At 44.8% G+C, this 17998-nt stretch overlaps 1 protein-coding gene across 2 annotated transcripts in view; it reads left to right on the top strand.

Annotated features, from left to right (window-relative positions):
- The first annotated feature begins 4331 nt into the window (after positions 1–4331).
- RAD51C (RAD51 paralog C) overlaps positions 4332–17998 on the top strand; it is an 84395-nt gene continuing 70728 nt past the window's right edge. The window contains exons 1-2 of one of the 2 annotated variants that reach the window (XM_083173972.1): positions 4332–4513; positions 7644–7881. In XM_083173972.1, the coding sequence (XP_083030098.1) occupies positions 4396–4513; positions 7644–7881 (356 nt within the window). In that variant the 5' untranslated portion in view covers positions 4332–4395. The remainder of the gene's footprint in view (positions 4514–7643; positions 7882–17998) is intronic. The other variant, XM_083173971.1, reaches the window with a different exon arrangement.

The following is a 17998-nucleotide window of genomic DNA, read 5'->3' as shown; positions in this document are numbered from 1 at the left end:
AGACCTATGGGCTGACATTCGATCCTTGAACGGACCCTCCGTCTTTCCAATATATGATAATCTGCACGGGCAGATTATTTGGTAGACGGTATAACATGTTCTGCAAGAAAGGGTATGTCGGATGGACAGGCTCTTGCCCGTACGTGGGTGATTAAATGTAGCACCAGGTAATAAGAATTTACATGCCATGCAGGTACAGCGTATACATCCAAGTTTACGCTGTACAGGTGTATTAACGCAGGGAGCTGCATCAGATTTTACTAAAATATTGCGCAAATTTCTGGAGCGTTGATTCAATTATAACGTACCAGCTAATCGGCCCCTAACTGTCAAGCTTTAGACGTGGTTTGAAAAATGGCAGTTGGTAGCTACATACCTGATGCCTTAGCACCAGCACTTTATCACTTCACCAGGATTAAAAGATCTGCACCCATATTTGTAATAACTATTAGTTAGCTTATATTTTTCTGTTCTGCTAGAAAAAGATTAACCAAAGGCTTCTTACTGTTCTTCTACAAACTTCACTGTAACTTCTGTACATTCTGACAACAAACTGTAATGCTGGGTACACCCCAGAACGATTTGGCCTCAATTCCCCCAATTTCGATACAATCTCAACCGATTGTATGTAAATTGGGCATGTTTTAGATCTGATTCCAATCCGATGCCCGTCCCCACTGGTCGTTTGGCAGATCCTACCTGCTGCAGTCAGGATTTAAAAACGACCCCTTCAACTGGGTACAGATCGGAATCGGAATATGGCCATCTCACGATCATGATAGTTCTAGTGTGTACCTAGCATAAGAAGCTGCAAGCATCTTCAATTAAACAGAAGAAACATACAGTAAGCTATTCATGTTACATATATATATATATATATATACCAACAATAGTGTCTTCAGCGCCCTAGAGAGGTAATGTCCAACCAATATATCAATAAAACATTTTTCAATAAAAACTTATTTTCAATAAAATATTGACAAAGACTATTGAAGTGGTTCTTTTGTAAGAAATTTTTCTTTTATTTTCAGTACATCTGACCAACACCCAACGCGTTTCGTCTCGTTAGAGACTTCATCAGGGGTACATGATCTTAGAAAAAACAAGGTTTAATATGCCCATTTAGGGTCATAAGGTAAAGGTAACCCGTGAACAATGTGGTTTAGGGTCCAACTTTTGGTACCACCGGAAACAGTTTTGAACCTTCTTTCTTACTATAGGCTGTTAAATAATCTGATGTCTTTGACAATATGTTTAAAAACTTGAATGATGCACCTATTTGAGGGAATTTCAACAATTATCCCAATATGTCCAAGAACAATGAGGTCCTTTTTTTTTTTTTTCTTTCCTGTGTCTCAGGAAGGTGTGTGCTCATTGGGATCCAAAGTGCAATTAATTGGATAATTGGATTAATTAGAACTTTGTAAAGATCCATGCTTACAACAGTGATCATCTTTTGCCTATGCATGAGGTTCTTAAGTCATGCCCCTTTTCGTTTTTATTCATTAGCTCTTATTTACACTGTCCCTCGACCTTAAATAATTCTCACACCATTACCACTTGATTAAGTTTTCTCCGCTGTTACTTGTTTTTTAATTTGTTGTTTTTCACATATATTTGATGTTTTGTTACAGTGTGGTTCCACTTCTGTTGCAGGCAGTGACAGCGGCTCACATTCACATGCATTTAAAAGCACAAATTTTCACTTTTTTTTCCATAGTTTCAACAAAACTTTAATACTTTTCTCTACGAACACACGCGTTGCTCCGGCAACGACGTCAACGACAGTGACGTCACCAACACTGCGCCATCGGCGTGCACGTGTGACCGCGGTCCCTGCCTTCAGCACTGGTGCTGCACCATAAATAGAGGTAAGCTCACCTTGTTTATTTGTGTAAGCTGTTTTTTGATAAAAGCCCTGAAGGGCTGAAACGTCACTTGTCTTTGGCTACGAGTCGTTTGTTCATTGGAATAAGTCCTGAGTGCCGCTGCTATCGTCTACATGTTTATGGGTTCCTGCTCCGGCGCCATCCCCGCTGAAGGCACCAGGCCCTAAGAGATTCTTTTCTGATTGGAGTGCCAGCCGATCACACTATATATATATATATATATATATATATATATAGATATATACAGGTTGAGTATCCGGTATCCGGACATCCCTTATCCGAATTATTCCAAAAACCGTGGTTTTTGGAATCATTCGAATTTTTTATTTTTTTTAACCCCCTAACCCTCTTTTCATACTTACCAGGTCCCCGGGCGTCCACAGCAGGCCTCAGGCATCTTCTCCAGGGTCTCCAGCGGTCCCAGGAATGCATTGCGCGAGTGTGCGCGCGCGCCGGTGACGTCACCGGTGCGCGCGCACACTCGCGCAATGCATTCCTGGGACCGCTGGAGACCAGGAGAAGATGCCGGAGGCCTGCTGTGGACGCCCGGGGACTGCGCGGACGCCGAGGGACCACCGGACACCATCAGGGGACAGGTAAGTATGGCTACAAAAATATATTCCAAAAACCGGAAAATTCCCCTATCCGGAATGCTCGTGGTCCCGAGCATTTCGGATAGGGGATACTCAACCTGTATATATATATATATATATATATATATATATATATATATATATATAGTTGTTGAAAGAGTTGGAAAGTTTAAACATTCTACATGGTTCAAATTAAACAAATTAAAGAAGTCCATACATCAGTAATTAATAGGGGAAATTCTGAATTTGTGCAGATTTGTGAACTGAACATTGGCAGGAGAAATCATTCAGGTCTGTGCATACTGAATAGCTGCATAATAATCTTTCAGCAGCAGGGGGAACTATAAGACTGTACCATATCAATTCCATCTAAGATTACTTCCAAATCAATAAAGTACTGTTCATTCATCTTTAAAAGTGGCAGGCTGTGGAGGGGTGTACAGTGTGACATGTGCCCTCCAGGCTGGTTCCCTTTAAGCATTTAGGTCATACTTGCCTACCTGACCCTCTCCATGCGGGAGAAAATGCTCTGCTCCAGGACTTCCCTGGTACTGTATGATTGCCATCACCTGTGGTGAAACACCTTTCTTATCAATTAACTAGCTCATCACAGGTGATGGCAATCATACATTACCAGGGAAGTCCAGGAACAGAGCATTTTCTACCACATGGAGAGGGTCAGGTAGGCAAGTATGTTTTAGGTCCAGCCTTTTTTTTACTGTTTTTTGACCCGAATTTCGACACAGTCAACATGGACACAGTTTGAAGTGCACCGCATCCCCACTATGCTTCGGGCAAGGTGTCTCGCTATGCTCGGCACACTATTTTATTCTCCCACCACGCCCTAGTGGATGGTAGGGCATGAAATACCGCCTGTCCGCACATGTTGGCTCAAAAAACAGTGGAAATCCCCATGTCGACCTAGCCCATGTCGACCACATGCTTGTGTTGACCTAATATCATGTCAACTTAGACCCATGTCGACCTTGAACCATGTCAACCTTAATCCACGTCGACCTTGCTGCATGTCGACCTAGTGGTGTCGACCCAATGCTTGTCGACCTAATGACCATATCCCACTGTGTAATGCCAAGCTGGCAGCAAGCTAATACAGCAGCTAAAAGAGCCTGGGGATGCAAGCCGAGCTCCAACTACTGACATGAGCGGTCCACCCAGCTGCACTGTCCCTGGCTCCTTTATTGGCACACTAGTGTGTCAAATCACTGTCACACTAGCACGCCAGTAGAGGAGCCAGAGCACAGCTAAGCTCGCATCATTCGCATCACCAGCCTGTATTAGCTTGCCCCCAGCTGGGCATCACACTGACCGGACTTCTCTTCGTAAAAGATTGCAGTCAGGCTGCAACAATCATGTTATCCCCAATAGAAACAATTATGTAATTCCCCATGGCAATGAGCAACGTGGCAATGAGCGTTTAACCCCACAAGGCAAGGAGCATGTAATCCCCAGGCATCCCTTGCTGTCTTGTTTGGCCAAAGTGTCAAATGATTTTAATTTGGTAGTAACTACTGTATGTATCCTACCTTTAAGAGTAGTTTAGAGTGGCATTACTACTCTAATTGGTTTCTTGTGATAACATTATTTTTTTTTTTTTGCATACTGTAGAAGAGGCAGCAGCACTGATGAGTGGGCACATAATAAAAGGAATGACAGTCAGGTCTGCCGAAAAGGAATGCCAATTGACTATAATGGGAGAAAAATACATTTATATGTATATTTCACAAATTATTACACATGTCCCCTGCATCAGCCGGCCGGGCGGTCCTTTGGGTATGAGGAGATAGCGCACATGGGGTTTCTTTACAATAACACAGCGGGCGGAGTGCTGGGTGGGCGCGGCTTATACGTTTGGCGCCAGAAGCCGCTGTCCCGCCGTCGTGACCGGGTGTGACATGAGCCGTGAGGTGGGCAGCTTTCCTCTAGCTCCTACCGTCAGGACTAGGTTGATCGCCGCAGGCTTCCGTACTGTTCAGGATGTGATAGACGTGACAGCTAGTGCGCTTGCCAGAGGTAACCGCGCTGCTGCATGTGTAGTGTACAGGGGACAAAGTAAAACTGGGACGCCGGACCGGACTGTGCCATTCCGGATATTGAAGTGTCCCGTCCGGGGGTGATGGCTAGGACAGCTGTCACCTGGGAGATGGGGAAGTAGACAAGACAACAAGCTTTTGGATGGCAGAGTTTGACTGCAACTTGATTGTTCCGGTTCCGGGTTTTACCCGAACATGCTGGTTACATTATACATCATGTAATATGTGCCACAGAGTACCCCGTGTTGTGCTTACACTATAACATTGTGCTATACACTGTGAATTCTCCTCAGAGTATTGGGAGTTTAGCGCATACAGGAGATCTGCGGCACCAGCCATTGGTGATTGACAGCGAGAGCGGGCTTATGTAAATACCCATCCAGTTGTGACATCAGCAGATTGGGCAGCATGTATGCAGAACGGACTGCAAGATCCATCTAGAGATATATCTTCAGATAGCTTGATCTGCATATATATTTATAGGTATGTCCACAGCCTTAATTTGGGTACGCACCTAAAGATTTATCTGTCCAATCTGTCTGTTTGGAGCAACTTATTTATTTATTTTATTTAACAGTTTTGGTACTTGTTTAGATTCACGGTGGCACCTCTATGCTACGTTTGAATCCTGGAAGCCGTACGCCCAATGGCTGGCTTACTTCTCTAAGCTACATTATCAGCGTAGCTCATAGGCTGCCTTGAACTACGTTCTCAGCGTAGTGACTCCGTGGCAGCCTAGTGCTGGTCATTGTGGCACGCTGGCTTACTTCACTAAGCTACGTTATCAGATTAGCTACATTATCAGTGTAGCTCATAGGCTGCCTTGAACTACGTTGTCAGCGTAGTGACTCCGCGGCAGCCCAGCGCTGACAGGTCATTGTGGCACTTATAGTTCCACAGAGAGACAGTCTGGCAAACAGTTAACAAAGTGGGCATCTAAACTAGACACACCGCCAAACCACTAACAAAGTGGGCATCTAAAGGGTGCGTCTAAAATGTAGACGCTATAGCGCTTAAGTACAGTGCCGGCAGACCACTAACAAAAGTTTTATTCGGCAGCCCGAAGCGTGGCGAGCCCCGCGAGGGGATGCGTTACGCGTCCTACCGACCTTTTCATACCCCCACTATCCACGTCGGCGTGGAGTTGATTTTATAAAGTGTGTCGAGTGCAGCGAGCGACCAAGCCCGAAGCGTGGCGAGCGCACGCGGATTGCTTCACATGTATTGCGCATCCCCTCGCGGGGCTCGCCGTGCTGTGCTCTTCACAATATATATATATAAATTCAACTCCACGCCAACGTGGATAGTGGGGGTATGAAAAGGTCGGTAGGACGCATAACGCAGGCTTGTTGCACTCGTCACGCTTCGGGCTGGCGTGGATCGTGGGGGTGTTTCAGGAACACATTCACACGTGCCATATCATATACCTGAGACAGTAATGACAACATGTGTTAACTGGTAACTTGAGTTTAGTTAGAATTAAGAAGAAGCAAGGAAAAATTATTAAATGACAATACAATGAATAACAAGAAGAAAAAATACCCCAAAAAATGAGAAAGTCATTCCTCAGAAACTGCACTGGCAGAAACAGCAGCGATGCGGTTGCCTCTGCGTTCTGACAGGGACGCTAGTTCTGGCTAACTACGATGACTACGCTAGTCGTAGGAACACTACTCCGATTTTGACAGGGACGCTGACTACACTACGTTACTTCTGACTGACTAAAGTGGTCATGCGGAACACACTATGCTACTTCTGACTGACTACGCTGGTCGTGGGAACACAAGGTCTGAAAGGGACGCTAAGTACGTAACTGGCGCCGTGAAACTAAACCATTACCACAGTTTCTTATATAGCGCATACGTATTCCGCAGCGCTTTACACAGTATAGTTGCTCTTTTACATCAGTCCCTGCCCCAGTGGAGATTACTATTTATATTCCCTACCAAATCAATTGACCTACCAGTATATTTTTGGATTTTGGCAGGAAACCGGCGTAAACACACGCGAACACGGGGAGACTATACAAACTGCACAGTTAGGGCATGGTGGGTATCGAACCCACGGTAATGTATCGGAGCAAAGGACATTCAACCAATTACTCACAAATGATGTAAAACAGATATAGGGGTATTCAAACTTTAATCCAACAGTCCGAAATTTTGGGGAATTCGACCATTGGTATTCAATCTTCTGACAGCCTGTGGATTGTGAAAAACGGCTGCAGATTCGACACTCTATTGGCCATTTCCACAATGCAGATTCGACTTTTGAAAAAGTTGAATCCTCATGGGATTCAATGAGTCCAAAAACACCCGCATTGAATAGGTGTGTGCTGATATTTCTGACTTTTGGAAATATCGGCACACGTTGAATACCACCCCATATGAATACCACCCCATAAACAATTGTTCAGATACATTTGTTAAATTGAACAGATTTAACCAATTTGTGCGAGTGACCATTGTTAATTTTCAAGAGTTTGGGACCAATTGTCATTTGCTACGATACATTACTAGATTTTTACCCCCCGTAGGGAGTCATTAATGATCCGTGGGAGCGAGCGATATAGGCATTTACACTTGGCAACATAATGAACGATACTGCTTAGAGATACGAAAATGAGCAATATCGCCTTGTCCGTACAGGACTTAACCCTTTGAGTGCCAACATCTGTAAGAGATGTGCAAAATATCCGCTAAAAAAAAAACCAGCATCACTCACATTTCTTATATAACTTCAAATACTTAAAAAAAAAAAAAAAGATTATATTTCCTATATATGGTAAGCATTGCAGGTCCTTATGATGAAATGTTTGCTTGGTGATGTTCACACCTATTTTGGCAAATTTCATTAACACTCAAAGGGTTCTAGCAATCAAGTGAGATTTTCATGCTACAGCGAAGCCTATGGCATGGTCCTATCCCAGTCATGAATGTGAGAGATGGTTTTCCTCATAGGATGGGATTTTTACATATTGTGAGGATGGTGATTGTCTGTCTGATTTAATTTATTATTTAACCTTTATTCTGCAACTGGATATATTCCCACGTCACATATGTATCTGAGATGTTTTCTAACCAACATTTCTTTTTTTATTCAACATCCAGAAGCTGGAATATCTGAAGAGGCTTCTTTGGAAGCATTGCAAATTTTAAGAAGAGAAGGTCAAAGTGACATATCGCAGATTCGGAAACACACAGCATTGGAGCTGCTTGAACAGGAACAAGCTCAGGGATCTGTCATCACTTTTTGCTCGGCCTTAGATGAAATTCTTGGAGAAGGAGTGCAACTTGGCAAGATCACAGAAATTTGTGGCCCCCCTGGTGTGGGAAAGACACAATTGTGGTAAGAAGGTTATACCAATATGTAAATGATGGAAGGCCCACTTGGGTTGTTTGTTTATTTTGCAAAACATATTTAATAGACACCTTCTATTTATGCTACTTCATTGTCAATAGAAGTAATAGCACACACTGTGCTATGATATTTTGGCAGCTAGGAGACTAGTAGAAATCAATGTGCAGTGTAGTGTAGTGCATTATTGCTAGTGGTGCTTGGTAGTAAAAATCATGGTTGCTGCAGAACCAATAAACACAGCATTTTAAGCCCCATGCACACTATCGTGTGTTCCTTTTTGAGCTTGCGCCATTAACATCAATGAGCATACACTCTACTCGTTTAAAAAAAAAATTGCTCAAAAGGACACTTCTAAGCAATATCTTTTAAGAAAACGAGGAGTGTGTTTGGGGTAGTATGCATCTTCTTTCAACCTTAAAACACTATCCTGTACAAAGGACACCTATGGGTCTAACGTGATGCAGATAATTTTTCGATTGTAACAAAAACTAAAAGAAAAATCAGTTTGCTTCATTTATAGCTTGGCATTAATAGGTCAGGCTTATAAAACACTATTTCTCTTTCAATGGTCCTGGTGACACAGCTCAACACTGGGATGTAGGAGGGTCCGAAGGAGCCAGGCACCTATCCTAAAGCTTTAGAGGGTAGGCTCCTCCCCTACTGCATCCCTGGACTCTTCAGTTCGTGTTAGGTGCCCACTGGAGTGGGTGCTATTCTAAAGGGCTGCAGGAGCAGCCGAAGAATTAGAGTAGTTAGGGGATTTTTATTATTTTATTAACTATTACCCTAGCTAGGTAGGCACAGTGTGAGGATTTTCATAGTGAATCCTCACACTGCTAGCGCAGCAGGAGCTGACAGAAGCGCGTCCTGTCAGCTATCTGTGCACAGGGTAGACGCTGTCTGGTCTCCCTGTGCTGCGCTCATAGCCTCTATTAAGAGGCTGCCTGGGCTCCGGAGTTGCCTGAAACCGGCTCCACAGTTAGGTGGGGATCATGGGGGACAGGCGCTCCGTGATGGCGGCGGCCATTTTATGCGGAGCTTACACGCTGAGCTCCTGACTGAGAGGACAGCAGCGCTGTGACAGGCATGTTCCAAGTGGTCCCCAATTGAGGGGGAGACACTGGAACAAGGAAATCCTACCTAAGGAGCGGCTGGCTGGGGGTGGTTGGCGCCAAAAGGTCACGGACCCCGCAGCAGCAGGGACTTTGGTCTCTTCCTTCACTCTGACTTTGGCGCCTTTCAGAACGCTTGCAGCGGAGCTGAGCTGGCGGATTGATCCTGGCAGAGTGACTTGGATTTCCTGGGCATCGCTTCCCCGCTGAGAAACCTACAGACAGCTAAGTGACTGGGTGCATTGACTTTGTATAAGCGCTTGTACAATTGTTTGCACTGTGTATACTGATAGATATACATTTATCACTTGCATCATGTCTGAGCATCAGGCTGTGGTTTTGGGGGAGGGAGCCCTTAGTGCACTGAGCGCGTGCAATGTTTGCACACAAAAGTTTGTCCCTGAGCAGATGGCCAAGGGGGGCTTATGTATTACTTGCGCTGATGTGAGACCCATGGGCAGTGATCCCCATAGGGCAGAGCATATGGAACCTGCGTGGGCCAGGGCCCTAGGCAGGTCAGTAAACGCTTTGGTGCAGCTTTTAGACAGGCAGAGTGATGGGCTGGTAGATTCACAGAGACCTATGCCATCATCTCAGCAGTCGTCTGGCTCCTTGCCTCTTACCCAGGCAGATCCTGCACTTATCCAGGTGATGCAGGATACTGCAAAAGGGATTAACAGGTTCAGTGAAATGCTGGACAAAATGGATGATGTGGCAGGGATCCCTAGAAGGTCTTATGCTTTAACTACTGTGGTAGATGAAGAGGAAGGAGAGTATACTGACATCCCCTGGGATCAGGGTGATGATTTGGAAGAGAGCTCTGCTGCTGGTATAGAGGATCTCATTGTAGCTGTGAAGCAGGCTTTAAAGCTGACTGTGGAGGATAAGACTCCTGTTAAAGGTGTTTTTAAGCGACAGCGGAAGGAGGCTGTTACTTTTCCTTCAGATGAGGGGTTACAGGAATTATTAGAAGGAGCTTGGAAAACTCCTGATAAGAGGCTTCAGATGCCTAAGCGATTCCTTAGTCTGTACCCCATGCCAGAGTCTCATGCGGAGCTCTGGGAAAAGGTCCCATTGGTGGACGCTTCAGTGGCACGTTTGTCCAAGGCTACTGTATTACCAGTACAGGGCGGTGCAGCTTTCAAAGATTCTGTGGATAAAAAGCTGGAGGGAAACCTCAAAGCTATCTTTGAAGGGGTGGGGTTTACCTTACGGCCTCTTATTGCTTCAGCCTGGGTCTCTAAGGCCATGATAGAGTGGGCTGGTGAATTATGCACCATGCTGCAGGCTGACCCTGGTGCATTACTGCTTGCAGAAAAGATTAAGGCAGCAGCAGAATATGCAGTGGAAGCAGAGGAGGAAGCTATTAAAATGGCAACCAGAGTGTCCACAGTCTCCATTAATGCCAGGAGAGTGCTTTGGCTTAAAGCCTGGGAAGCAGACAATGAGTCCAAGAAGGCTCTGGAAACATTAGCCTTCAAAGGAAAGGTACTCTTTGGTACCGAGCTAGAGGAGATTATAAAACAGGCCACGGGTGGCAAAAGTACATTCCTGCCGGCCTCCTCTGCAAAGCAGACGTCAAGATTTTCTGCTTTTAAGCCGTCCTTTCGGCCCTCCCCTAGAGGTGGTGCGTCCTTTCGAGGACAGTCTTTCAGGGGAAGGTTTCAGTCCTCTAGAGGCAAGGCACAGAAGTCAAAATTTGGCTCTTTTCACAAGAAGCCTGCCACAAAAGGAGAGGATAAACCCTCTGCATGACTGTCAGGGGCTTCGCCCGACAGTGACAAAAGTGGGGGGGCGTCTCACACTTTTCAGGGACGCTTGGGCTGCTTTAGGCCAGGATGCCTGGGTGTTAGATATCATAACACAGGGTTACAAAATCCCTTACAGAGGGCCTCCTCCGAAGAGGTTCATCCCCACATCCTTACCAAAGGAGGCACGGCTTCGTACAGCTCTTGTGAGAGCAGCTCACTCCCTTTTGGAGAAAGGGGTGGTTACACCAGTCCCCAGGGCAGAGTGGAAGAAAGGCTTTTACTCCACGCTGTTCCTGGTGCCCAAACCAGACGGGTCTTTCAGACCAATACTGAATTTGAAATCCCTAAATGTTCATTTATGGGTAGACCATTTCAAAATGGAGTCCCTACGGTCAGTACTCTTGAGTCTGGACCAGGGAGAATTTTTGGCGTCCATGGATGTCCAGGACGCATATTTGCACGTCCCTATACATCCGGAGCATCAGACCTTGTTGAGGTTTGCCATAGGAGACCTGCATTTACAATTCCGAGCGTTACCCTTTGGGCTAGCAACCGCGCCAAGGGTATTCACAAAGATAATGTCAGTAATGGCGGCGGTGCTGAGGCTCAGGGGAATCACAGTCATACCCTATTTGGACGATCTCCTGTTCAAAGCAGAGTCAGCAGTCATGCTGCAGAGTCACTTGGCGGAGGCCATCAGTTTTTTGCAGGCTCACGGCTGGATTTTAAATTTGCAAAAATCTCAGTTGGTACCGTCGCAAAGGCTCCAATTCCTGGGAGTCATACTAGACACCCATCTTCATCGGGTATTCCTCACGGAGGTAAAGGCCGGGGATCTGGTCACCCTAGTCCAGGAGATTCTCAGGGCTCAGAGCATTTCAGTATGGAGGTGCCTCAAGCTCCTGGGGAAGATGGTGGCGTCATTCGAGACGCTTCAATTTGCCAGGTTCCACTCTCGGAGGTTCCAATGGAACATCTTGTCAGTCTGGTCAGGAAACACTTTGACCATGAAATCCGAGATGATAGTGCTATCTTCGGACACCCGAGAATCCTTGAAGTGGTGGACAGAAGTAGATTCCCTTCAGTGGGGTCGGTCATTACAGACCTGGAACTGGTTGATAGTAACTACCGACGCCAGTCTCAAGGGCTGGGGGGCAGTAGTCCTGGATCTCAGGCTTCAGGGCCTGTGGACGGCAGAGGAATCAGCGTTACCAATCAACATCTTGGAGCTGAGAGCTGTCTGGAAAGTGATTTCCTTGGCGGGAGACAGGTTACGGAACCTCCCTTTGAGGATTCAGACCGACAATGCCACAGCTGTGGCGTATCTGAATCACCAAGGAGGTACACGCAGCAGATTGGCCATGTGGGAGGTGTCCAGAATCTTCCTATGGGCGGAACAGAATGTTCCAGCTGTATCGGCTATATTCATCCCAGGGATAGAGAATATAGAAGCCGACTTCCTGAGCAGGGAGGAGCTCAAGGAAGGGGAATGGAGCTTACACCCTCAGGTGTTTCACCAAATCACTTCGATGTGGGGAATTCCGGATGTGGACCTGATGGCATCCAGGGTCAACCGTCAAGTGCCCAGGTTCTATGCCAGATCAAGGGATCCACTAGCGGAGGCAGTGGATGCCATGACTATTCACTGGCAGGGAGATCTCCTTTATGCATTCCCACCGGTACCAATGTTACCGAGACTTCTGAAGAAGATACAAGGGCAGAAGGTTCCAGTGATCTTAGTGGCCCCAGATTGGCCAAGGAGATCCTGGTACTCGAGGCTTCAGAAGTTGTCTGTGGACTCATGGCGTCTACCTCTGAGACCAGACCTTCTAAGACAAGGCCCATTCAATCACCTGGATTCAGATCGATTGATTTTGACGGCCTGGCTATTGAAACCAGCATTTTAAAAAGAAAAGGGTTTTCTGACGCAGTAGTACAGACGATGATAAAAGCCAGAAAAGCTGTATCCTCGGCAAATTATTATAGAGTCTGGAAGACTTACATTCGATGGTGTGAGAGAAGAAAGGCTCATACATCTCATTTTAAGCTATCAAGAATGATGGAATTCTTACAAGATGGTTTTTCATCGGGCCTAAGCCTTCAGTCACTGAAGGTGCAGATCTCGGCCTTGTCCATCTATTTCCAGAAAAAGATAGCCATTTTGCCGGAAATTCAAACTTTTTTACAAGGAGTATCCAGGTTGAAACCTCCATACAAGCAACCAGTAGCACCTTGGGATCTATCACTGGTTTTGGAATGCCTTCAAAAGGCACCTTTTGAACCTTTAAGGTCGGCTGACTTTAAGTTTCTTACGTGGAAGCTAGTGTTTTTGTTAGCAGTAGCATCTGCTAAAAGAGTTTCAGAATTGGGAGCTTTGTCATGTAAATCTCCTTTCTTAATTTTTCACGATGACAGGGCTGTTTTAAGAACAGTGCCTCAGTTTTTACCGAAGGTGGTATCTACCTTCCATTTAAATCAGGAGATTGTTCTACCTGTGTTTCAACCCCCAGAGGGTTCTAAGAAAAGGGACAAGTTGAGAACTTTGGATGTTGTGCGTGCCTTACGCATATATGTGGACAGAGTGAAGAGTGTCAGGAAGACTGACACATTGTTGGTATTGTATGACGTACACAAAATTGGTTGGCCTGCATCTAAGCAGACTATTGCTAGGTGGTTGCGGTCTATGATAGCCTTTGCTTACACCAAAGTGGGTAGACCAGTACCGGCCAAGATAAATGCGCATACCACCAGGTCAGTTGCCACCTCTTGGGCGGTCCGACATGGGGCCACAGCTGAGCAGGTTTGCAGAGCTGCCACTTGGTCATCTGTTCACACATTTGCCAAATTCTATAGATTCCATGAGTTCGCGTCGGAGGACGCATCATTCGGGCGAGCAGTGCTGAGAGCTGCAGACCTGAGCGTACCCTCCCAAAGGACCGGCTCTGGAACGTCCCAGTGTTGAGCTGTGTCACCAGGACCATTGAAAGAGAAAAAGGGATTTTTGTAAGAACTTACCGTTCGAATCCCTTTCTCTGATATGGTCCTGGTGACACAGCGATCCCTCCCTTACGCTCAGTAAGTATGCCAGAATTTCATGATGTTCATGTTAAAATGGTTAAAAGTTAACAGTTTCTGTTATAAAATGTGCAGATAATGTGCAGGTGTTTGTACTGAGTTAATGTATTCCAGTGGCTTTGAAAGTTGAACTGAAGAGTCCAGGGATGCAGTAGGGGAGGAGCCTACCCTCTAAAGCTTTAGGATAGGTGCCTGGCTCCTTCGGACCCTCCTACATCCCAGTGTTGAGCTGTGTCACCAGGACCATATCAGAGAAAGGGATTCGAACGGTAAGTTCTTACAAAAATCCCTTTATTAAAATGTAACTGGATGATATCACTAAAGAACCTTAAAAGTATAAAATGCCTGATAGTTGCAAATCAGCAGTTCTCTGAAGTGGATAGTGAATCATACATGGTGAATATCTTCCATAAAGCTTCTCTGTGTTTATCCATCCATCAAATACGAAAAATAATAATAATAAAAAAAAAAAGAGTAGTATTGTCATATACAAATTACTAAATAAAGTTTGAAATATCCAGTGCTGTTTGATGAAGGCGAACCCCACTCACAGGTAAGTTTAATGGTAACAAGTATATAAATGTTTCTTTTCCTCATATCTTGTGTGTGTCACCTCCATCAGATAGATAGGAGGTAATTCTAGTTGGTTCGCTCCTCCACACATGTGCAGGCTCTGTTGGTGAACGGTGTATGGATCATTGGATAGACAGACATTAGGTCTACAAGCATTAGGTTGACCAATGAAGGTCGACACAAGTATTAGGTTGACATGGGGAAAATCGACAAGGGTTTTTCCACTTTTTTTGTCCATGTCAACATGGACACTAAAAAAGTGCACCGGGTTCCCTGGCATGGCTAGCTATGATTGCCCGTCACACTATTTTATTCTCCCACCACGTCCTAGCGGATGGTATGGCATGAAATAACAATAATGAAAGTCTGTACCAGCACTGGCTGTACAATAATAAAATGAATGGTTTCTTCTGAATATACAACACAAACAGAAGGAGAGGCCAGTCGCATTGGAAAGTATTCTTTATATATACTGTACATGTAATAGGACCCCCTCACATTATGTGTGGAGCTTAGTATTGTGGTAACCAGAGGGGTGTGCTACCACTGGACATGAAATAGACACAATTTTAAGGAGGATACAAGAAGAATGGGTACTTATGTAGTATCTGGGCTGCCGATTTTGTGATTGTATGCCTTACCTTAAGGCATACAATCAGATGCGATGCGATTCGATGCGATTTTGCATAGGATTCAATGTTAAGAAGGTCCTGTTCATTTCCCCACTATCCAAGTGGGCATAGAGTTGATTTTATATAGTGTGGCGAGCGCAGCGAGCCACCGAGCCCGAAGCGTGGCGAGCGAACGCATATTTCTTAAAAAGTATTCTGTGTCCCCTCGCGGGGCTCGCTACGCTCGCCACAGGTTTATATCCAACTCCATGCCCACTTGGATAGTGGGGAAAGGAAAAGGACCCCTTTTTCCCATTGAATTCTATGTTAAAATGGACTCAGACCATTTTAACATTGAATCCTATGGAAAAATCTTGACCATCGCATCGCATACGATTTGGTCGCATGCGATGCGATCCGATTTCTAAATCGGACGCCCAGATACTACATAAGTACCGAAGAATGTCTCTTTGTGGTGCACCAAGGAGATTGAAATAAAATGTAACTTTTATTCATATATTCATTAAAAAAGTTGCGAAATAAAAACCACAAAACATGGGATATAAAGATACAGACAAGTGTTTTAAAAAGGATATTTCTATCCTCACCAAGTGGGGCCCCAATATCGCGTATACCTTTAATACTTGAGTGGTGGTGTGTTTTTCACTTGAGTATGCTGAAAAACATTGAATTCCATAACAATTAGAGCATATTACCACTAATTATCCAATATAGTTGTTTGAGATTGGGGCTCCAGTCCTATTTATAGTGACAGATAATTGACCAGGTGGCCAACAGTCCAAAGGGTGTTGGTGGATATGCAGGTGATACAGTGATCCACAGTCCCAGATGGATAGGTGAAGTTGTAACTCTTGTCTGCAGTGTTTCTGAGTTCCCCAGTCATGCTTCTCACAGACTGCATCACCAATTGCACACCTTTGGGCATGAATTTTTCTTTGGGTATGAAATACTGCCTGTCCGGACATGTCTGCTTGAAAAAAAGTGAAGGCCGACATGGGTTAGGTCGACATGGTGTTTTTGACCTGTTGGTTTTTTTTTTGTGACGAATATCGACACAGTTGACATGGACACTAATGAATTGCACTGCGCTCGCCATGCTTCGCGCATGGTGCCTCACTACGCTCGGTGCACTATTTTTTTTTTTCTCCCACTACACCCTAGTGGATGGTAGGGGTTGCTGTTGGCACATGTCTGCTCAAATAAAAGTGAAAAAACCCATGTCAACCTTTTGACTGTTGACCTTCCCCATGTTGACCTAATGTCCCTGTCGACCTAACAAGTGTCGACCTGCGTATGGATCATTGGATAGACAGACATTATGTCTACAAGCATAAGGTCAACATGCCTGAAGGTTGACAGTCAAAAGATCGACATGGGGTTTTTCCCTTTTTTTTGTACCGAATATGGAGACAGGGCACCGCGTCCCCTTGCATGGCTAGCTGCGCACACACTGCTTCGCCCATGATACTTCGTTATGCTTGGCAAGCTATTATATTCTCCCACCACGCCGTAGTGGATGGTAGAGCATGAAATACTGCCTGTCGGCTCAACAAAAAGGGAAAAACCCCATGTCGACCTTCAGTGGTCGACCTAATGCTGGTTGACCTAGTGACTATCCTGTCGACTTTTATGGATGTCGACCTAATGTTTGTCGACCTAGTGACCGTATCCCGGAGAACGACATACATAGTCGCCAGCTCGTTCACACGGAGCAGTGCGGGCGGCGGCACGATTCGCACATTTTATAGGCGTTTCATAGGCATTCCCATGCAAATTCTGGGCGTTCCCATGCAAATCATTCGACCATCAAATGATTTAGGCCCCACACGCAAGGCTGCGAATAGATATTTCTGCAAAACATCCATTTACATGCCTGCGGGGACATTTGCCGTCCAGTGGGGGGTGGGCATTCATGCGAGGCAACCAGAATATAGAAATCAATGTGCAGCTTTGCGAGTCAAACAGAATGACCTCCAGATGGTATAGGTATCTTACCTGTACTCAAATGATAAACATCTCTGTTAATTATGTAAAGGTATCTTTATTTTCTGAAATTCACGAATATTCCAAGAATGGTGTACCTTACTCATGATTATAGTCACCTGTAAGTTCATATAAAGCATGGGTCTTCAACCTGTGGCCCTCCAGATGTTGTGGAACTACATGCCCCAGCCTGCCCTGGCTGTTTTGGCATGCTCTTATAGGAAAAAACATGGCACTGCATGTTGGAACATGAAGTTTCACAACATCTGGAGGGCCACAGGTTGAAGGCCCATGATATAAAGGTATCTTTGAATAGCTTGTGTATTCATTTTGCTTTTATAGTGGGTTATGTGTGAAAGATATCTCCCGTCAAGTTTCTCCTTATTTTTATACAATATCTGTCAAATGTGAATAAAAGAAAATTTACAATGTAGTATTGTCATTTATGTAAAAATTAAAGATGAGCTCTATCCATGGTGTTGAATAGAAAAGCGTATCCCGCTCACACGTGAGTGAATAGTCTTGTGTATATTAAGGTTTCTTTTTCTTCCACACTCACGATAATTGTAGCACGTATGTTTGGTTATATAAAGGTACAGTATCTTTTGATTTAGTCTTATGAAGAGATAACTTTTTTTCTTTCCAGGATTTTTTCCTAGCCGACCTAAAACAATGAGTTGGGTATCCGTCCATATATAGTTTTGGGTCAAACAATACTGGGTAAACAGTACATATACAATAAAAAAAAAAATCTGTGTTACAGAAAAAAGTAATGTCTAGGTGTCACAATTAGCGGTTTTGGAAAGCATACAGCATTCCATACCTCCGTGTGAAAAAAGGCACCCAGCAATAAGTCCATGAACAGAGGGGTCACTTCCTGATTTATGTGGAACACAAAACCGTATCCACCAGGAAGTAAACAACGTAATCTAATCTTGTGGTAATGTAGATGTTATCATAGAGGGCATACAAAAACAGG

This window comes from Crinia signifera, chromosome 2 (genome assembly GCF_055691185.1).
Source record: "Crinia signifera chromosome 2, ASM5569118v1, whole genome shotgun sequence".
Taxonomy (NCBI): Eukaryota; Metazoa; Chordata; class Amphibia; order Anura; family Myobatrachidae; genus Crinia; species Crinia signifera.
Note: the sequence above shows the minus strand (reverse complement) of the source record. Positions and strands in the feature narration are given on the sequence as shown.